We start from the raw sequence: 22,385 nt of genomic DNA, 5'->3' as shown, positions 1-22,385 counted from the left end.
AGTAGTATTGAAGCTTGTGTCTGAGAATATTCTGTTCACCTAAAATTGGAATCTTTTTATTATCCTCTGGAATTAAAAATTGCTTTATGTCTAGAGCCTAATTTTTTTTTAACGATTTTTTTTTTAAGATTTTATTTATTTAGGGGCGCCTGGGTGGCTCAGTGGGTTAAAGCCTCTGCCTTCGGCTCAGGTCATGATCCCAGCGTCCTGGGATCGAGCCCCGCATCGGGCTCTCTGCTCAGCAGGGAGCCTGCTTCCTCCCTTCTCTCTCTGCCTGCCTTTCTGCCTACTTGTGATCTGTCTGTCAAATAAATAAATAAAATCTTAAAAAAAAAAAAAGATTTTATTTATTTATTTGACAGAGATCACAAGTAGGCAGAGAAGGCAGGTGGTGGGGTGGGGGATGCAGGCTCCCTGCTGAGCAGAAAGCCGGATGTGGGGCTCAATCCCAGGACCCTGGGATCATGACCTGAGCCGAAGGCAGAGGCTTTAACCGACTGAGCCACCCAGGCGCCCCTAGAGCCTAATCTTGATGGTGCTTCATTGACTTCATTTTAGCACTGATTCTAATACATACATTTTAAGCTGACATTGAAGCAGGCTAAACACTATTATCCCCTATAAATCATCTGAATGGGTAACCTAAAAAAATGACAATCTGAGTGTCCAGTTGTGGGGAGGAGACTTCTTTTATATGGCCAAGAGGAATAAGGTTAAGAGAAAAACAGGCTGACCTGTTAGATAGCCCCACTGGGCTGGCTGCCTCCTTGTGCATAGGCACTGAGTAGAATATCACTGCCAGGACAAGAGTGCTTGAGAGTTAACCTGCCTTTCCTACAGATTCCACCTGCTCCTACGAAGCCTGACTTTGATGGCCCTCGAGAAAAGATGCAGAAATTGGGAGAGGGTGAAGGGTCTATGACCAAAGAAGAATTCGCTAAGATGAAGCAAGAGCTGGAAGCGTAAGTGTGTTTCTTGATAGGACTCTTTTGTTTTTTTTTAGTATTTTATTTATTTATTTGACAGACAGATCAAAAGTAGGCGAGGGGGGGCAGTCTCCCCACTAAGCAGAGAGCCCGATGTGGGGCTCGATCCCAGGACCCTGAGATCATGACCTGAGCCGAAGGTAGAGGCTTAACCCACTGAGCCACCCAGACGCACCCAGGACTCTGTTCTTTTGAGAAGAACCAAAGTGATGATGTATATAGAAATCAGAAGAAGCTGGCAGTTCTCTTAAAGTATGGAATTAATTAGTTCTCTAATGTGTGGTCTTGTAGAACTGCATTTTGCAGTTGATTCCCTATGGATACTGGATAGAGTGATTGTTTTCCCCCAGGTGGACTGCTTGTTATGGAATGCTGGTCTGGCATAGTGAAGAAGAAAGCCTTTGTGTCTGTATAGATAACTCCTCAGGCTGCTGATAATGAACTAAGTTTCATTGCCTGAAATTTGGTGACTAGAGGTGTAGCTGAAACTAGATTGCAGTGATATGGTTACGAGAAGCACTCTGAATAACAATCACATCAGTGGTTTGAGAGAAGTCCTAGGTTCACAGCAAGCATCTTTTAACTTGATTATAAGTATTTCAAACAAAAATGTATCACAGTTGGGGATTTATATTAAAGTTAGTTATGAAATTATCCTTGTACTTCTTTCTCTTGACCCTTTCTCCCTGTTCACACTATTGGTGTGGTGCCCATTTCAGCAGTTGTCCTCCATGCTCTGTCCAGTGTCCATACTCTCTGGGGCTGGTGTTCACATGGCTCCAGGTACTAAGTCATTCCACACATGCTGGAGTACCTGTCATGGCCTGTTCTGAGGATAAGGTACTGAGCACAATATACTAAAGTCCTACCATTAAGAAGTTTAGAGTGATCTGTAATGCCTAGGTTGAGATAGTCACTTTATAATGTGTGATAATTCCAAGCCTTATTAGACTTGAGTGCTCTGTATGTGGCTGCGGGACTAAGGCGTTTTGATTGTTTGATGGAAGCCAGTGTTCTGTGGCTGCTAAATACTAGCAGTCATTGCATATAGATTTGGGCTTTGTAGGCTTGCTCTCTCAGCTCCCGTTGTAGTATTACTTTCTCCTTCCTTTTTTTTTCCCCCACAGGTTCCCAAATGGCAAATGCCTAATTATTAACTAGATAAAAGGTTGTACCAGAATGTTTTGGTCTAGTTTGACTGTTTTCCTTAAGTGGTATGAGCAGAACAGTGGTGATAACTGGGACCAATACTGGTTATTTAGTCAAGTGGTCCCAGCTTAATGCCTTGTGTGTTTCTCTTCCAGTGAGTATCTCGCGGTCTTTAAGAAGACTGTATCCTCCCATGAAGTTTTTCTACAGCGGCTCTCTTCTCACCCTGTTCTCAGTAAGGATCGCAACTTCCATGTGTTCCTGGAATATGATCAGGATGTAAGGCATTTTTGTTCCATTTCCATGATCCAGTGAAAATGCACATGACAATTTTTTTTTTCTATTCTCTCTTCTCTCCCCTACCCCCTTAGGAAAGAGAGAAGAGGGAGAGTGAGAGAATCCAGAACAGGCTTTATACCCAGCACAGAGCCCCGATGTGGAGCTTGTTCCCTCAGCCCTGAGATCATGACCTGATCTGAAATCAAGAGTTGGATGTGGATGCTTAACTGAGCCACCCAGGCACCCCGACTTGACTGTATTTTTTTTTTTTTTAATATGTTTGAGGGGCACCATGCTGCCTACCAGAAGAGCATGCACCTCTTGATCCTTGGGATCATGAGTTTGAGCCCCACACTGGGTATAGAGATTGCTTTAAAAAAAATAAAAATTAATAGAAATATACTTGATGGCCTGATAAATTTTCTGGAAAATTGACTTTTAAAGTACTGAATTTTTTTAATGGCACAGTGAAATCCTTTTTTAGATACTGTTTCCACCTCCCCATTTCAAGATACTTTTTATAAAATGCTGCTTGAAGATTACTTTTTGCCCCTTTTAATGAAAGACTGGTTTTTGCCCTCTGTTAATTTTGGGATTGTTATTTGTTTTGAAAGGTTTTATTTGAAAGAGAATAAGCGGCGGGGGGCAGAGGGAGAGGGAGAAACAGACTGTTCACTTTGCAGGCAGCCTGATGTGGGAAGTCAGACACCCAACTTACTGAGCCACACAGGCACCCCAATTTTGGGATTGAGAGGAATTTTCTTCACATTTGCTTTTGGTTACCTGTTTGTTGGAAGGAATTGTATGTTTTGCACCCCTCCCCCCTTTTTGAAAGATTTTATTTGAGAGCGCATGTGTGCGCAGAAAAGCTGGGGGGGGGGGCGAGCAGACTCCCTGCTGAGCTAGGATTTGAACCTAGGGCTCCATCCCAGGACCTGGAGATGATGACCTGAGCTGAAGGCAGACACTTAACCATCTCTGCCATCCAGGAGCTCCTGTTGCCCTTTTTTTTTCTCCCCCCTTTAATTTTTTTTTTTTAATTACTTCTTTATATGTGTGAGGCAGTCCCTTACTTAAAAATTTCCTCAGCATCTTTGAACCAGTAAAGTTCAGTCAACAGCATAGGACATTACAATAATTCAAGGAAAGATTTTTAAAGGCCACTATCTCATGCCTGGCTGGGTCAGTTGGAAGAGCATGCAACTCTTGATCTTGGGTCCGTGAGTTCAGGCCCCATGTTGGATGTAAGACCTTCGTATAAAAAACAAATAAATACAACATAAAATAAAAGCCAGTGAGACTTAGTGCCATATATTTTTCCAGAATATCTTGGGTTATACTTTTAGAACTATGACCAGTGTTTAAATTTTGCTATTTATTCCTATTTAGACCTGGTGGCTAAGATGGAATGAAAGATTTTGTGTGTGTTCCTATATTAGGACACAGTATCACTTGGAAGATATTTAAAGCCAAAAGTACTTAGAAAAACATGTATACCATAAACTATTACATAATTTTCTTCTTTTTCTTTTTTTTCTTTTTTTTTCCCCCCAGCTAAGTGTTCGGCGGAAAAATACCAAAGAGGTGTTTGGTGGCTTTTTCAAAAGTGTGGTGAAAAGTGCTGATGAGGTCCTTTTTTCTGGAGTTAAGGTAAGGGCTCTTAGCTGTTACAGAAAACTCTTGACTTCATGTGAATAGCTGACTTTTTATTTCTTCACAAGAGATATTTGTGAAGCAAATGTATTAACTTCACAGAAATGTAAGCAATTTTTAATATCTTGGGTATTTTTATCTACTTTCTGAATTTTCACTTATATTTCTAAAATAACTGTGTTCTCTTAAGTGAGAGGATAAGAATAGTCTCATTTAATTCATTTTCTCCTTTTCCGTACGAAGAGCAGTTACCCAATTAATTATTTCTTATTTATTTGACAGAGATCACAAGTAGGCAGAGAGGCAGGCAGAGAGAGACGGAGAAGCAGGCTCCCTGTTGAGCAGAGAGCCCGATGTGGGACTCCACCTGAGCTGGGACCATGACCTGAGCTGAAGGCAGAGGCTTCAACCCACTGAGCTCAGGCGCCCCAGTTTTATTTTTTAAAAAGAAAATAAGCTACAAGATTTATAGTATTTCATGACATTCTGCAGAACTACACTGTCCACTTTGGTAGTCCCAGACGCACCAAATTTTTAATTTTTTTGTGTGTGTCAGATTTCAAGGATCTGATGTGAAGAAAATACTGTAAAATATTAAAAGTAGTTTCACCTGTCTTTTTGTTACTTTTTTTTATAATGTGGCTACTAGAAAATTTTAAAATAGCATATGTCATTCACATACATCTGTTGGACAAAGCTGTCTTAAAAGACTGAATTGATAATTTAGCTCTTCTCAGCCCCTTCCACTTTTTAACTGAGTTACCATCTTCTAACATTGCCACTTGTTGAGGGCATGAGCAGGGAGCCCAGGGTACAGGTGCTAAGTAGAGGGCATTGTCAGGAATTTGGAAACTCTAGATAATTCTCCTTGGTGCATTTTAAGGTGTATGGGGCTGTGCTGTTCCCATATAACATGGAATGTTTGGCATCCCTGATTGGTGCCCACCAAATATACACCCTCCCGCCTCCCCCGCCCATACAAAGATGTGGGTATCTACTGCTAGTTTGCAACCTGCCAGGCAGAACCACTTCTCTTGCAGGCTTGTTGGATGTTAGAGAGGATACCACAGTTTTCCTGGGCGTTGTTGAATGGCTCTTGAAAATGGTTTTCTCTGTTGACATTTCCTGCTAGCACTTGAGTTTTGCTAATCTTGGGTATGAAATGCTGTCTTTTTAGTTTGGGTTTTTCTGGTCCATAGAGGTTAAAGTTCTTGAGCTTATTTCCTTATTGTTTTTTCTAATGAAAAATACATTCATATTTTTCAGAGTTTTGCTTCTTAAATTTCTTTTTTCCCCTTTAGGAGGTAGATGACTTCTTTGAGCAAGAGAAGAATTTCCTCATTAACTATTATAATAGGATCAAGGATTCGTGTGCAAAAGCTGACAAAATGACCCGATCTCATAAAAGTAAATACCATTTACCCACTAGACACTTAGCTTTGCTGATGTACTAGCTCTGTTCATATAAAAAGGGCTGTCCCTGTTTTTGCAGATGTTGCAGATGACTATATCCACACTGCAGCCTGCCTGCATAGCCTGGCTTTAGAAGAGCCCACAGTCATCAAAAAGTAAGTTTTGTTGGAAAAGCATTTTCCCTACTCCCCAGTTGACAACTTGTGAGTGGTATAATGAAGAATGACTGTATGGTTTCACTTCTGCTTTTGAGTACCAGCTCATCGAGAGTAGAGGATAGTGTGGTCTCTAGGACTCAAATCTTTACGCACCTGTGAACATAGACACATTTAAGATGTTTGTAGGGTACTCAGTGGGCACTTCTATACCAAACATGGTAGCTCTTGTCAAAGATTTTATTTTTGTCAAACTGTCTCTTTTTTATATTGATTTAATTCTGGATTTGTGTCTGAATGAAGTTTGCCTTATACATTCTCTGGCAAATGGTGTTTCACCTGGACGGACTAAGACTTATAAGTGCCCTGGACTTAAGAAATTTGTTTTGGTTAAGGTGGTCTTAAGGCGAATACAGTGACCCCAGTCTGGTTTTGAGCTTTTTTATATGAATTTTTCAGTTTCTTCATCCTGGGCTTTTCTGGTGTGAAGCTGCATTCTACTTAACACCTAGGGCTTGCTTGGTATAATGGGTGGTGATATTTCTGATTTTGAAGGTAGAAGTTCGGTTACTGTCAAAACCCAAATGAAACCGTAGCTTTTTAAAATTTTTATTTATTTATTTAAATAACGTATTTCTGTCTTTGGGATACCCATGGTGGCAGCTCATTAGAACCTGCCCTTGGTTAACACAGCTTTGACATTGATTAAAGACTATCTTGGAATACAGTTTCTGCATGGCAAGGTGGCTGAGGGGCACTGAGAGGTTGATAGCCACAGGTGTGGCACTATCGATATGCTTAGTTCTGTAATCATCTTTTCTGCTAGATTGGGCCAGTTAGTGATGAAAGTACTACTTTGATAAATTAATTCTAAAGCACCAGTGGCTCAGATTTCTGCATTTACTCATTCATGTCTTACTGATAAGGTCCTATTTCATACATGATTTAAGACTGTAAGCCAAAATCATGTATATTTTTTCAGGTATCTATTGAAGATTGCTGAGCTATTCGAAAAACTTAGGGTAAGAATTTCTATGTTGGTCTTCATAATACATATTTTATAATCTGTAGATTTCTGCTTAGTTGATGGTAACCTTTACTTTTTTTATTAGAAGGTAGAAAGTCGAGTCTCCTCCGATGAAGACTTAAAGCTGACAGAGCTTCTCCGATACTACATGCTCAACATAGAGGCTGCTAAGGTAAGGCAGCAGTTGTTATAATACAAGACCATGTTGCATTACCCAGAAGAGGTTTCATGTTAGAGATGTATTTTGTTGTTGAAAATGAAAGAAGATGGGAATTTGTCAGGATTGTTTGTGTAAATAATAAACTCAGTAAACTGAGATAAGTTTGGCCAGAAATTGAGCTGATTTGGGAATTGCAGTTCAGGAAACAGATGCTGTAGCAAGCTACAGGTAAGTGCATCAAGGGTTTGGGCTGGGCTTGTATTTAGTAGGAGCGTGAAGAGAAGGACATCCAAACAGTATGTTCATTTGGCTTGAGGATATTTCTGCCAAGAAGTGAGTTGTTAAGTCAGGAGACAAGTATCTTGTGGTCTTCTGTAAATTAGGCATTTGAAATCAGTCTCTTAGTTCTTAGGTTCCATTCTTTTGAGGGCACATTTGTGAGATTCTCCATTTCATAGCTTCTCGTTCCATTTTAGATTGAAATTTTTCTGCAGTAACATACCTTTTTGTGGCATTGTATCCTTAGTTTGTATCAGGAGCAGTAGGGGTGGTGCCAAGTGAACAGATAGAAATTTGGGGGATTGTAGGCTATTGGATATGGTAAAACTGAACACAACTATTTCTGAGGGAGAAAAGGTTGGGATTTTGTGAGCTTTTATTGAATTGCAGTTTTGAGTCTATAAACCAACCATTACTTATCAAAAACAAGACTAAGTGGTAAGCAAAATGACCTTTGGGAATGAAACATGCACTCACTGGGCATAACACTGCCGTGAATGTCATTAGGAAGTAGAAATTCATTATTTTACTCATAGTTTCATATTTAGTCAATTTGTCTTTTGACATGTTTCCTTAGTTTTATATTTTTATATATGTTAGACTATATTTCTTATTTCCTATTTTAATGGACTTGAAATGATGATAAACCCAGGTTTTTAAAATACATGTATGTTGAACCTCCCATACCTGTTCTGTTTTAAATAAGGAGGTAACTAGTACTTGGCTGGAGATTGCAAATAGTCTTTATTTCAGATGAGAGCCTCTGATGGACTTGAGGCAGGGCTTGTGGTGGGGTAAGGTTAGAACAACTTTCTTCTGCTGCCTCACTGTTTTAGTAGCATCACTTGACACGCCCAGCAGTGCTTTCTGTTCTGGTAAGAAGGTGGTTAATTTTCTGAAACTGCTTTCCAAGATTGAATCATGGAAATTATTTGATCCTTTAGTTTTCACTATTGGGGTTTTTTTTGTTTTGTTTTTGCTTTTTTGGGTGGTGTTTTTAATCCATACAAAGAATTTCAAAAAGCTCTCAACAGTGCTGCAAGAATTATTGCCCCCAGGTTAATCTTGAGATTTAAAAAAAAAAAAACACATAATAGAAGGGGGAGGTAGAAGTGGACTAGATTGTTGCCTCTTTTGACATTTCAGGCCGTGCATGCCCCCCCCTTTTTTTTTATTTTTTTATTTTAGAGTAGTTTTAGATACTTAGTTTTCCCGTTTTGGTCTCTAGCAATTTTTCAGCATAAGTTTAACTACCGTGTCCTGTCTGTTAATTTTTTTCTCAGGATCTCTTATACAGACGTACCAAAGCCCTCACTGACTATGAGAACTCAAACAAAGCCTTGGATAAGGCCCGGTTGAAAAGCAAAGATGTCAAGTTGGCTGAGGCACACCAGCAGGAATGCTGCCAGAAATTTGAACAGCTTTCTGAATCTGCAAAAGAAGGTTGAACAGGGCTACTCTTTACTTCTTGCTTTTTATTTGGAAGTAATTTCAAGCTTATAGAGAAAAGTTGCACAGATAATGCCGAGAACACCCATGCATTCTTTACCGGGAGTCCCCTAGTTGTCCAATTTGCCTCTTCTGCTTCCTCACTTGCACATACATGTACACGGGGTGGGTTTTTTTTGTTTTTGTTTGTTTGTTTGTTTTGTTTTCCTTTTTCAATCATTTGAGATTAAGTTGTATCTGTTGTCTTTTTATCCCTAAAAAAACCTTTTGTTGTGTATTTCCCTTACATCCCTATAGTATACTTAGTGACTTTGGTAAACTTAGATATAATACACTCCAGCCTGTTGTCTGTTTTCTCAGTTTGTTGTTTGTCCCAACAGCGTCTTCCTGTCTAGGGTTGCCGTTAGGCTACCATAGCTCTTATGTCTCCTTTAATTTGGAAGGGACCCCTGCCCCCACCTTTTTTTAAAACGACATTTGCCTTTTTGGGGACCAAAAGCTCTGTAAATAGTGAATAGTGTTCCTCATTTTCAGAATGTCTGTTCTGTCATGAATAGGTTCTGTTTGTGCATTTCCAGCAGAATACTGAGTTACGTGTCTTTCAGGTGTGGCATCTGAGGGCACTTTATGTTCCATTTTCTGCTCATTTGTGGTGTTAATTTTGATTACCAAATCAAGGTGTTGCCCAATTTCTTCACTGTATAGTTAAATTCTTTCCCTGTGCTGCTAATCAGCAGTGTCTGGGGAGACAATTTAAGACCTTGCAGATAGCCTACTCTTCATCATGCTTTCTCCCTAAATTTAGTCTGTGTTGATTTTTGTCTGAGCCAGCCTTTACTGTGATGGTTGCAGAAAAATGATTCCTCTTCCCCAGTTCTAGCATTCTCTTCCTACACCCTTGGCATCATCACCCTTTAAACACAAGCCTTCCCTTTTCCACATTTCCTTCCTTGTCATTATTAGAGTCATGTTTTGTTTTGTTGTTGTGTTTTTTTTTTTTTTTTTTCAAGATTCTATTTATTTGACAGAACGTGTGAGTGAGCACAAGCAGGGAGAGCAGCCGAGGGAGAGGGAGAAGCAGGCTCCCCACAGAGTAGTAGGAAGCCTGATGCAGGACCGCGGGATCATGACCTGAGCCGAAAGCAGATGCTTAACTGACTGAGCCACCCAGGCACCCAAGAATGTTATTTTCCTGAATGTGAATGTAATTGTAGTGATACTCTGTACCTGATTCATCCCAGACTTGGGTTTCTGTGAGAAATCCCTGTCTCATTTTAAGACTGTGTTTTCTGAGAACATTTCCACCCCCCAGGACATTATCTGAAAATGTCCTGATAACCAGCAGTGAGCAGTAGGGTTCCATTGTCTTGGCTCATTGTTTTCAGTACTGTAATTCCTTAACTGTAAGAGTCAGAGCTGCTCTGACTCTTTTTCAAGACAAAAATCTTGAAAAGGGCATGCAGATATGCGCATGTGGCTTTTGGATTATTTTCAAAGGAACCTCCTTACTAGCATAGTAAAATAAATCTTGCCCTTTGTTTAATTAGCTAATTTATAAGGAAAAGAACAAACTTGAAAAACTACTGAGTTGAAATCTTAGGGTATTACATAGGCCAGAGTTTACTAGCTCTGACAGCTTCAGAGCGGATTAAAGAAAAACCACAAATCTTTATAGTGGTGCCAGTTTAGGCCTGTCCTTGCCTAAGGTTTGTTCCTGTATTAGATTTTATCCTCTTTATTCAAAATGTAAGTCTAGTTATACTATATTTAAAAGTACAGTATTATGTAGAATACTGCAATGAATGGGTCTTGTCTGCCTCTGGTCCAGGTTCTTCCTGAAATTCATGACTGAACTGATAGTCAGTTGAACAAGCATAGTACAAATGAAGGTGGTGTGAACAGGCATCAACGGGAGATGAGACAGGTTAGTGTTGAGTCCTGGTCCTGGGTGCAGGCCTAGAGGAAAGGTGAGTTTATCTTGACCTCTGCGAAGACCTATTTAGTATATCCAAGGTAATTAACCCATCATGATAATTTGTTTTGCAAGTTTTTACTTTTTAATGTTGGCTGCTTGATCTTTCTTTTGGCCAGTGCTACATTAGACCTGGTACAGGAGGATAAGTTTGCTCCTGAGGACTGGACCCCCAGCTGAAGCTGGAGAGGATTTTGACCAAAGGAGTGATGGTCAGAACTGGGTTTATGGAAGGAATCCAAGGGAGAAAGTACTTATTGGCTTACCCTAATGTCTAATGGGGCATCAATCCTAAATAGTGTTTGGTGATAGGAAACAACAGATGTAAAGGGCATATTGTATAGATCTGTCTACAGAGAAGCCGTCTGAACGTAAGCAGTAGTTTCAAAGTTTAAAAATAATCATTTAAAGAAATAAGCATAGGTGCAGGTTATGTATGTGTGGCTCACCACCTCCCCAGCCTTGTTTCCTTCCATAAGTACTGGTAGCTAGAGGTTAGGGCAAGACTGCTTATTTCGTAGATTCTCCAAGTAGTCTGTGGCATTCTCTGAATTTTGATGCTCAGTAATTGGGTGCAGTGCTCATTTTAAAGGCAATGACAGGGGCGCCTGGCTGGCTCAGTAGGTAAGAGCATGTGACTCGATCTCAGGGTTATAAGTTCAAGCCCTACGTTGGGTGTAGATATGACTTAAAAATAAAATCTTAAAAAACAAAGGCGGGCGCCTGGGTAGCTCAGTTGGTAAAGCATCTACCTTCAGCTCAGGTCATGATCCCAGGGTCCTGGGATCGAGCGCCAAGTTGGGTTCCCTGCTCAGCAGAGGAGTCTGCTTCTCCCTCTCACTCCCTCTCCGCTCATGTCCTCTCTCACTCTCACTCAAATAAATAAAATCTTTAAATACATAAAGACAAAGGCAGGCACATCACTATATTGTCCATAAAATGTCAGGTATGTGTCCCAGTTTGCAGAGATAATAAAAAATATGAGAAAATGTATCAAAGTGTTGGAGATTATATGTAAGAATGATGTTTGGAAATTAAAGATTAAAATTATTCAGCTTTTGTTGGTAACTTTTCTTTTATAGAACTAGTCAATTTCAAACGAAAGAGAGTGGCAGCATTTAGAAAGAATTTAATTGAAATGTCTGAACTGGAAATAAAGCATGCCAGGGTAAGTGTTTTTCCTTTAAATTAAGCCAGCTTTTTAGGCTCCCCCCCCCCCCAAGTTATTTTCCCAGTTCACCATCCCAGTATCATTGGCAGATGAGGTTTGCTTTGTGGTATTAATCTCCTGTGATACAGGTGGGAGTTACTTGTTGGATTATTTTTTCTTCTGCAAACCAAAATTCTGTAACATAATGATGAAATAGTGTTTTTGAGAAAAGCGTAGTAGTGTTTTAGGATATTTAATTTTTTTTGTTTAGGAAGGAAGAACTTCTTGTATATTTAAGGTTTGTAGCTTAATTTGGTATGGAACAGGTGGAGAAAAATGGTTCTCAATGTTGGGTATGCATTAGAATCTCCTTAAGGAGCCTTTAAAGTGTTGCCTGGAGCAGTTGGCTCAGTTTCTGGGCATGGCTTTTCACACAGCTCCTGGGTGCAGCTGCATGTGAGTCCTGGCAGTGCTGTCTAGCCCAGGGCTACAGGATCAGCAGGGAACCACAGTAGGAGGGAACTGCCACTGGCCAGTCAGCATTGGTTAAGCAGGAAGACTTTGAACATGTGTGTGTATTTTGAGTTTCTTTATTTTGACTACACCATTTATTTACTTTCTGATTAAGTTCAAGTCTTGTTATGTATGACCTTTTAATTTGGGGTTTTAGAGTGTCCTGTATATGTAAATCATACCCATGGTGTTCTGGGTGTTTGGAGTTTTCTAAGTTCCTTTTAAGTGAGAACTTTATAAAGCAATTTGTGCTAGACCTTTATGAATATTCATCATTTATAATCTCACTCATAAATTAATTTTTAGCACCTTTTTATCTGGTCTTTCCAAGGCCTTCAGTTTCAAGGACAACTCTGTAGTGTTTAATTTATGTCACAGCAAAATTGGCAGGATTGAATTGAGAGCAAACCTGGGGTGGCAGCTGTGAGCCTCTCCAGGTGGCAGTCCCAGACCCTCAGAGGGTAAGGAACTCACCAACATGAAATTGGGGTGCATGTTGTAGCATGAGGTGCAGTTGTGATTTAATGAAAAAAAAGATCCAACCCAGTTTGGTTGGCTTTAAATCTCTTAAGAAAAGCTTAATTTGATGGCTTTGAGTCAAATTCTTACAGATACATAGGAGGTCTGGACTCTAGAGAGATGCATTGGTCTACCTTGACTTTTGTCTTCCAGAACAATGTCTCCCTCCTGCAGAGCTGCATTGACTTGTTCAAGAACAACTGATCTGCCTTTTCTCTGAATGAAGGACGTGAATGTGAAAGCCAGCATCACTTGCACTTTTAAATCATTACCACAGAAGATTTATTACCTTTGACTTCAGTTTAAAATTATGTGAATAAATATTTTGATTTCTAAAAATCTTAACACTTAACCATGTTGGTTTAAAAATATTTCTATTGCATGCTACTTGGACATAACTAATCTTTTCCTTATGCATTTAATACCTCAGAATCTACATACTGGGTCCTTCTGTAATACGTCTTTAGTTATTAAAGAGTGCAGGAAACGTGCCTTCTGGAACCAAGTATAAGCAATGGCCTGGTGCATGTTGTCTCATGGTTTCATGTGCCCATATCCCTACAAACCAGTTAATTTAGAGTAGGTGCCACTGACGACAGAGAAGTCAGCTGCTTGTTGCAGATAACATACACACATTCCATTCCTTACTGTGATTTTTTTCCCCTGTCCCTCCTTACATTCATGGTTCTTTAGTCACCTTAAGTGATTGTATTATAACAAGAACAAAAAAATCTCATTTGTCTTTATATACCCTTTGCAGCTCCATTTTTTGTAGTTGGGGTATACTTGAGGGGCAAGAAATAACTTAGGGTATAAGAAATAATACGGCCTGCTTTAGAAGATGGCCTGTTCATGTTAAGATGTGAGCCCTCTTCCTGATCATAGGGGTGTTGTGTGTGTGTGTGTGGACTTTTTATAAAGTGTATAATAAAATAATAAATCATGTTACCATATGGAGTGTTTTTGTGGGAAAGAAGGCCCAAGTGTGCCCCAGGACTGCACGTGGTGCTAGGGCTTCGAGGTCTCTGCCCACCATCCTAGCCTCTGTTCAAATCCTCATCTTTTGAGACTACTGATGACCAGTGTTTTAGAAGGTCCCTATATCTGGATTTGTCTGGCTTGCTCATGGGTTCAATTTGGTTTTGCACTTTTTACAGGCTTAGCATAAGTGATGCAGTGTTCTCAGGCCACATAGCTCCTGTTGGTGATGACTGAGCATTTAAGGTAGTACCTGCCACGGGTTTCCCTGTAAAGTTTTTTTTTTTTTTTTAAGATTTTTTTTATTCATTTATTTGACAGAAAGAGGGAACACAAGCAGAGGGAGTAGGAGTGGAAGAAGCAGGCTTTCCACTGAGCAGGGAGCTCGATGTGGGGCTCAAAATCAGAACCCTGGGATCACAACCTGAACCAAAGGCAGACACTTAATGACTGAGCCACCCAGGTGCCCTACCCTGTTCTTGGATTAGCTGTAACTGGTACAAGGGTTGCAGAATATTGATGTCCAAACACCACAGGGAGCCGTTTTTCTTCTATTAAACTGTTACTAAAGTCCAGCTTCCACACCCAGCCAGTTAAATGAACCCAGTACCTAAATTTCTAAATTGGCCAGACACAGAAGCTTGCTTCTCCATGTCAGATATTTAGGAAGCATAGTGCACAAAATGAATTTAAACAGTTGTAACTCCAGTCTGGTTTCCTGTCCATATTTATCTCCTACTTAACCTGACAGCCCCACACAATACTGTTCATAGCACAATGTTAAGTGTTGTTGGGGTAGGTGACTTAATGTCCCTGGGTCACAACTGGTCTAAGGAGCTCCAGCTGCTGGCACGCATGCTTCAAGGCTCAACTGTCTTTTAGTCATGACTAGGTCTGATGGTCATGTCCAGGAAACCGTGGGGATCTGAGTGAGTGAGGAGTGTTTCCAGCCCTTTCCCACTGGTGTCCATCAACTGAGCCATCCCTATCTTTGTGCTATCGTATGCTCAGTATTCCTTAGGAACCAGTTGGACCACAGAAAGGTAACCAACATCCTGGAACATGAAGGCGAGGCAGTGTGCTAGATGCTGGCGTGTCCATCCTACATGCTGCAGAGCCTGTGTGGGTGGGGGAGCAGAGCAAAGGCGACCTATATGTGTACCTCTGCAGGGGAAAGGCAAGCAGCAAACTAGCTGCTGAGTGTGGAGGTGGACTTAGAACTTTCTGAAATGTTTTAAGGACTTTGGGGTGAATTGGGGTCACTTCGGAATGATTTGTAGGGGTGTCAGTAAAGTAAGTGACCTCTGGTGATCCTAGGGATGTTGCATTGTAGCTTGCACAGACACAGTTGCCAGGTGACGGGACAAGGGAAGACCACCGTGGTCTGTAAAACCAGAACAAGCTGTGGGCCAGCTACCTCCCCACTTGGCCCACCCTCATCTTTTGGGGTGTCACTGTATGCCTTGCCCCCCTTTTGAGGTTCATTGAGAGCATTCCTAGACTCAGTCCTATAAGGGGTGGATTTTACTTGGAAGCTCTTTCCTGCAGATAGGAAAAGTGCGTTGTACCATCAGCTTTCTGCCTGTAGGTGGCAGAGGCTCCCAGGGCAGCCACACGCCCCCTTGTGGGCCCTCTCTGGGTGCAACCGAGCAGGGAAGCCTGGTAGTCCTGCAGTTGTTCAAAGGATCATCATCATTTTTTGTTGTTGTTTTGTTTTTTTAAAAGTACTTATTTGGGAGAGCATGAGCAGGGGGGAGAGGAAGAAGCAGGCTTCCTTCTGAGCTGGGAGCCCAACATGGGGCTCAATTCCAGGACCCTGGGATCATGACCTGAGCCGAAGGCTAACTCAACTGGCTGAGCCACTCCTTTGACAGAAGAAGCAGGGAGAGGGAGAGGCAGGCTCCCTGCTGAGCAGGGTGCCGGGTGTGGGGCTCAATCCCAGGGTGGAAGATCTTGACCTGATCATAAAGCAGATGCTTAACTGATCGACCCAGATACCCCTCAAAGGATCATTTTGAGGCAGGAAGAGAAATGTCATGGGACCTGAGATTTCAAGTTCTGGGTGGTGTGTTCCCAGACCAGCAGTCCTCTCCAGGATTCAGGTGGGCCTCTGATTCCTGCTGACCCAAGACGTGATGTCTGTTGCTAAGGCTGCTCCCTCTGGGACTGGTGTCAAACAGCTGTGAGGTAATGGGAAGGGGACTGGTTCAGAACTGGGCCAAGTGACAAGCCTGGAAGGCCAGCCAGGAGTACCCTTCCCCATCCCCACACATGGCTCCCCTTGCCTGGATGGGCAGAGCAAAGGTTCCCTATCAGAGGTTTGTTTGTCGCCATTTAAAGGGCATTTACTTTTTGTCTTTAATCTTTATTTCTGACTATAAAAGCAATACATACTTAGCAATCCAAACAGCAAAAATCTATATGCAATAGAGAGTAAAAGTCCTCTATTTTACACATCCCATAAAAGTCTGTTATTAGGAGCTCCTGACTGGCTCAGTTGGAAGAGTGCAACGGGGTCGTGAGTTTAGGGCCCACATTGGGTATAGAAGTTACTAACATACTGATAATAAACTTTTTAAAAAGTCATTTATTAAATAGGCTTCTGATTTTCTTTTCCTACTAGCCATATGTGTAGTGTGGTTTACAGACAGGAATTTAGGGATGCCAGAGTTGGGTTGGAGTTTGGAAGTTCCTAGCTGTTGGGTATCTCTCTGGAACTAGTCTCCATGGCCCTGTCTCCTGAACATCTGTTTGGCATCTTGTGCTTCCACTGCCCATCCCCCCCAGCCCTCTGTCAGCCAACATCCCCCTTCCTGCAAAGGTTTCATAAAACTGAAGTCTTGTCATTCTAGAAGGGTTTTAATATTAATTGACTCTCTTCTTTTTTTAAAGATTTTATTTATTTGGCAGATCCCAAGTAGGGAGAGAGGGGGCGGGGAAGCAGGCTCTCCGCTGAGCAGAGAGCCCAATGCGGGGCTCCATCCCAGGACCCTGAGATCATGACCTGAGCCAAAGGCAGAGGCTTAACCCACTGAGCCACCCAGGTGCCCCCACTGATTCACTCTTTTATGAGTTACAAACTCCTTTAAAGCTTGTTAAACTGTGGGACCTGTAATACTCAAAACATTCAGGAAAAGGACACCCATCATCCCAGCCCACAGCCATTTTTCTAACGGTTGCCTTCCGGCCCTTGCATTAATTCATTGGGAGCACCCTCAGCCACCGAGGGATTTTTTTTATCCTCAATCAGATGGGAGGGATCTGAGCCCTCCAGGCATGGGATTCCCGGGATTACATGGCAGGAGTGGGGGCTGGTGGGCCGCTCCTGTTTCAGGAACCGTCTGTTACTGGTCTTATTTTTTTAGCCGCCACGGAGAGATCTGCAATCTCTCCTGTCATTTCAGAGTTGTTTGCAGATGGAACGGAGATTGTCCTTCCTTTGCCATGTCCCTTCCACATGGCAGAGCCACAGAAGGAACTTTTCATGCCCTGGATGAACCCAAGACAAGGCAAGATTCCAGAATAGCGAATAGAAACTGCTGCTGGGGATGACCCTGATTCCAGCCTGATACACACAGTCATTCTTGGCATAGTTGAAAGCTGCAGCTTCCCATTGCCCTGTCCTGCCAGCGTTAAGTAAGGGAGGTTTCTGCAGAGCAGTTTGCTCAGTGTGGAAACTTCAAGCCAGAGGCGGCCTTCCGGATTCCAGCTGGCTCCAGCTGTGGCTCTCAGGGCCTGTGCTCCTCGGAGCTGCTGATTGTATCACACAAGCCTGTAATTCAGTTGTGCTGGGAGGCAGGTGGGCGAGCCTGTGTTTAGGGGCTGAAAAACAGGAGGAGGCAGAAGGATAGAGGGAAAGGACCCTCAGGGGAGCAGAGGAGAAGGAGCCAGGGAGCGTGTGCAGATAGGCGATGGATAAAGCCCCACTCCTTCCTTCCTTCCTTCCTTCCGAGAAGCTGATCTTGGCCTGCTCAGCGAATGCCCCAGAAGACAGGAAATCCCGTCTGGGCGGTCTCGAGGGAAACGCTGGAAACACCCACTGGGTCCCCATGGGGCTTGCTCAGAGTGTTTTTCTAAAGTCTGGTTTGTGTCTGCAGTGCTTTGGACCCCTCTTGCACTGTCTGTTAAAGCGCTGCTCCCGCTAGGAGGGGCAGGGGACACAGAGCTGGCCAGATGGGACTTGGCTCAGAGTTGGGGACAGGAGGTGGAAATGTCCTGTGGTGGGCTGCAAGGGTCCTTGTGGGGGAAGGGGTGGGGGTGCAGGTCTGGGACAGGCAGCCTAGCTCCATCCCAGATAAGCCCCTCATCCTACCTTCACCCCTTAACGCTTCATTTAAAAACCCAAGTCTGATTGTGACCCTTCTCTACCTCCCATGACTCTCCATTTGATATAACAGAAAAGCCCAAGTCCTTGCCTGGTTTGCTGCCCTTGCCCGGTGGAGGTGTTTTCCAAAGCTGTCTAAGATGATAGATATTTCCAATTCCATGTTTGTGTAATGTGACCTTGTGGCTTCCTTGTCACAGGAAGTGAATCTCCTCTCCCTGCCCTCTTGAATCTGAGCTGGCTTTAATGATACATGTGTAAGCCATAGAATGGGACAGAAGTGATGTGGGGGAGGTACCTTCCCAGTATAGACCAGAGGAAGAAGCCTGGATTTCTAGATGACCGTTGTTCCCCTGGAGCCTCTCTCTGTCTCTGTCTCTCTACTGCTATGCTGGGAGAAGCTAAGCCTCACTTGGGCGAGGCCCTGTGTCCCAGCTAAGCCCAGCCTTCCAGTCATCCCAGCCCAGAAACCAGACAGGTTTCTAGAAGTCTCTAGATCAGCAGTGTCCCATAGAACTTCGTGTGTGATGAAAATGTTCCTTATCTGTGCTGTCCAATACAGTGGCCATTAGCGCATGTTAGCTAAGTTGTAGAGAGAACACAGAAAACCCTGTTCAGTTTGAATTTGAGTTAAATAGTAAATACTTCTGTAGTATAAGTATGTCCCATGCACCATCTGGGATATACTTACATTAAGAACAATTACTCATTACGTACCTGAAATCCAAATTTTCTGAGCATCCTGCATGTTTACTGGCTAAGTCTGGCACCTGCAATGTGGCTAGTGCCCCTGAGGAAGTGACTTTGACATTTTGTTTAAATTTAATTTTTAATTTGATTTGCCACATGTGCCTGGTGACTACTGCACTGGATAGAGCACTCTAGAGGATTCCAGATCCAGTCACTCCTGTCATCCCAAGACAGTCACGTCTCCCCAGCTGAAGCCCCAGACTTTGTGTAACCACTAAACCCTGTCTCAAAGCATGACAAGGTGGTTGTTTTCAAGCAATAACATTGTGGTAGTTTGTTATCCCTGAACACCCTGTTCAGTTCCTGATTCACTTTACCTTACTCTATGTAAAAAAATGTTCACAAACCTCTCCATCTTGGCTGTATACATGCAGCTTGTTTTCTATCTATTTCTGTTTAACCTTCCTGTTTTCTGATGTGCCCCAGATCCAGAGAAGAGTGCCCTTCACACAGTGGATACTCAGTAGATATTTGTGGAATGAGTGAATCAGTGTTAAGTGGATGAGGGGGTGACCTCTTTCCAGACCCATCAGGTATGGCTGTGCTGTTCACTGTCCCTAGATTCCCTGTGAAGGGTATTCATTCAACAAACACTCCATGCCAGGTACCATCCCAAGACCTGGGGATACAGAGGTGGCCATGACGGGTGACAGTCCTGTCCTCAAGCAGTCTCTCCTCTGAGAGGGTGAGGTTCCAGGAGGGCGACCCTCAAATCACCGTTTCACTTGGTGTTGGTGACATGAACGCAGGCATCATAGCTACTTTCCCAGGCATGGTCTTGTCTCAGCCTCTCACTGTGGAAAATTTTTTAAAATTCTGGTGCCTAGGCCGGCCTTCATAGTTCTCGATTTCCAGCCCAAATGCTGGCAGTTTGCAAAACTTACCTGGTGGTTCTGAAGTACAGGCAGGATTAGAACCACTTGTTTAGGGGCGCCTGGGTGGCTCAGTCCATTAAGAATTTGACTCGATCTAAGCTCAAGTCTTGATCTTAGGGTGGTGAGTTCAAGCCCAGCGTGGAGGTAGAGCCAACTTAAAAAAAAAAGAACCACTTGTTTACATGAATCCTGGTTATTGCCTGTGATCCAGCTCCACTTTACAGATGAGGACAGTGAGGCTCCAGAGTACCCAGAGGAGGTAAAGGGCAAGAAACAGTGCATCTCGGAGTCCCTGGGTCCTCCCGCTACAGTGAGGGGACAGGGTCTGGCCAGAACGCAGAGGCCTGGGGATTGGGCCCCGAGGACTTTGGAGGGGCCCTCTATCCCACAGGAGGCCGATAACCACCTCCAGCAGAGCCCGGCCTCCTTCTATCCAGGCCCTCACCCATAGCTAATCAGGCTAATGAGAGGCTCTCTGGCCCCACCCACTCTCCCTCTGTAATTTGCTCTCCGCCCTTCTCTCTAATTTTATTGCCTCCTCAGCAGTTTCCCAGGACCTGGGGACGTGGTTTCCAGCGGGAGAACCCTCCCTGGCTTAATGAAAGGGGCTGCTTTCCTGCAGCTGGCTGCCTGTCCTGGGGGCAGGAGCAGGGTGGACAGCACGGGAGGTGACAGCAGCTCTAGAACCCTACAGGGGTGGCACAATCCAGTGGCAAGTGTTTCAGAGTAGAGGGCAACAACCCCTTCTGTCCACCAAGTGACGCTCGGAGTAGTCTTTCAGACATCTTTATAGAAACTTCACAGAATATGCGAAGAGAGCAGGCCCCTCCCCTCCCCTCCCCCCACCAGGGGAGAAGCAGCTGGGACACCTGGGCGCCCACCATCCACCTCCGGGGTTGTACCCTCCCCAGTGTGTGGGCTTTGTGTTGGGGTTTAACTTCTCTTGCTCTCCCCTGGGTCTTGTATCCCCGGCCAAACCAGGGCTCCCGTGGGAAAGGATTTGGTGGCGTTTTGGAATCACCCAGCGGTGACCGTGGGCATACTCCTTTTGGCCTTCCTAAAGCGGGGGATCTTTACTCTGAGGACAGAGGGTCTCTTTGGTGAAATTTTTGGCTCCCATGCCAGCACCTAAGAGGTGTTTGGAATATTGGTCCCCTCTGTGATAAAGATAAGAATTCAGATCACTTTGAGGGACTGTGAGGCCAAAAGTGGGGGGAGTCCATGCAAAAGCCTTCTAAGCACAGGGCTGGGCACGCACACAGTCAGTGCTTAATAAATGTGACTGTTGTCGTAGGATTGGTCCCTGCCCCTCTCTGGGCTGTGGGCTGTGCAGAATGTGCTCAGGTAGACTCCAAGTCAGTGGTGTTTATTCCATGGATTTGGAGCCTTTTACCTGGGGGCTAATTCTAGGAATTCCATCTCTGCCCAAGAAGCATTCCCAGAGGATAACCAGAGGCAACAGGTCATGGCCTCCTATGGTTGGGCAGGCAGCTCCCTGCTCTGCTTGTCCACCGATGCCTGTGTGGGCCTGGCGAGCTTGGACAATGCGCTGCTACCCAGCCGGATCACCTGCCAGAGTCCTCCAGGCCAAGCCTGCCTTCCCAGCAGAAAGACCCCCTGAGAGCCATTCTTTGATTCATCCTCGGGTTTATCAGTTTTCCTCCAGGGCCCTGGTCACTGAGGCCACCTCGGCTGTTCCTGCACAGGCGGACCAGGCCTACGTCAGGTCTCAGCTCTCTGTCCCAGGGCATGCTTGCCTGCAGCACCCAGCAGTGACCTTCACCTGGCAGAGGCTGGAGCTGGTAGGTCCTTGCCCCGCCTGTCGGTGGGATGAATTGGAGCTGGATTCTCACGGCCCCTCATGCCCAGAACTTCTGCGGCTACCTCCCAAGCCCCGGCTGGGAGGAGGAGAGAGGCTCAGAGCGGGGTCTCCTGACCGGGAGTCTGGGGGAGTCCCAGGTGGTAGCTGGAGTTACCTCTGTCTGGTGATCTCAGGGAGCTCCGGGCAAGATGGGCCTCAGAATATTTCTTGTGCAAGCCTCTCAGCGTCTGGCTTCTCATCTGAGAAATAGGGGTGAGAGCGTCCCCCACTGGCAGACTGAGGGAAAGGGGAGACCAAACAGCGGGACCTTTTACAAGCTAAGGGGGTTATTCAAATACAAGGACCACTATGATTCAGGGGAGTTGAGGGCCCAGAGCAAGGCTGGCAGGTGCAGGGAGGCCCAGAGTGGTGGTCCGTGCCCAGCCCAATAGGAATCACCAGGGTGTGAGATGAGCTCCTTCGTTCATTCCAGGAGAAGCTGAGCCAGTACACGTGCTGGGCACTAGGGCTAGCATGGAGAAAATGGACACTGTCTTTCGTCTCATGGAGCTTAGACTCTGCCGGGAATTTTGGGGCAGGAGAGACGATAAACAGGCCAATGTAAGAGGCGAAGTGATGAGTGCTATCACAACGTGTCTATCAGGGAGAGTGAATGGGACCTCACTGAGCAGAGACCTCGGGGCCACATTGCAGACCAATCCATGGATACTGGGGGGAAGAGGATTCCAGGCTGAAGAAAGAGCGAGGGTGAAGTAGGGACATTTCCAGTGTGCTCTCAGCTATTGCTGCATAACAAACTAGCCTAGTGCTTAGAATAGCCCTGTGTATTTTGAATGGGTGGGCCCAGCTGGGCAGTTCTGGGCTGGGCTGGGCTCCCTTGGTTGTCTGAGGTCAGGTTTAGAATGGCCCCCGCTGGGACAGCTCACCTCTGC

General features: G+C 44.2%; 1 protein-coding gene across 3 annotated transcripts in view; it reads left to right on the top strand.

The window, feature by feature from the left end:
• SNX5 (sorting nexin 5) overlaps nt 1-13,452 on the top strand; it is a 28,141-nt gene extending 14,689 nt beyond the window's left edge. For all 3 annotated transcript variants that reach the window (XM_080813185.1, XM_080813186.1, XM_080813184.1), the window contains 10 exons: nt 841-962; nt 2,291-2,414; nt 3,969-4,064; nt 5,369-5,474; nt 5,560-5,635; nt 6,618-6,657; nt 6,748-6,834; nt 8,385-8,544; nt 11,605-11,690; nt 12,858-13,452. In XM_080813185.1, coding sequence (XP_080669311.1) covers nt 841-962; nt 2,291-2,414; nt 3,969-4,064; nt 5,369-5,474; nt 5,560-5,635; nt 6,618-6,657; nt 6,748-6,834; nt 8,385-8,544; nt 11,605-11,690; nt 12,858-12,908 — 948 coding nt within the window. In that variant the 3' untranslated portion in view covers nt 12,909-13,452. The remainder of the gene's footprint in view (nt 1-840; nt 963-2,290; nt 2,415-3,968; nt 4,065-5,368; nt 5,475-5,559; nt 5,636-6,617; nt 6,658-6,747; nt 6,835-8,384; nt 8,545-11,604; nt 11,691-12,857) is intronic.
• The last annotated feature ends 8,933 nt before the right edge of the window (nt 13,453-22,385 follow it).

This window comes from Martes martes, assembly GCF_963455335.1.
Source record: "Martes martes genome assembly, chromosome: 9".
NCBI classification, from domain to species: domain Eukaryota; kingdom Metazoa; phylum Chordata; class Mammalia; order Carnivora; family Mustelidae; genus Martes; species Martes martes.
Note: the sequence above shows the minus strand (reverse complement) of the source record. Positions and strands in the feature narration are given on the sequence as shown.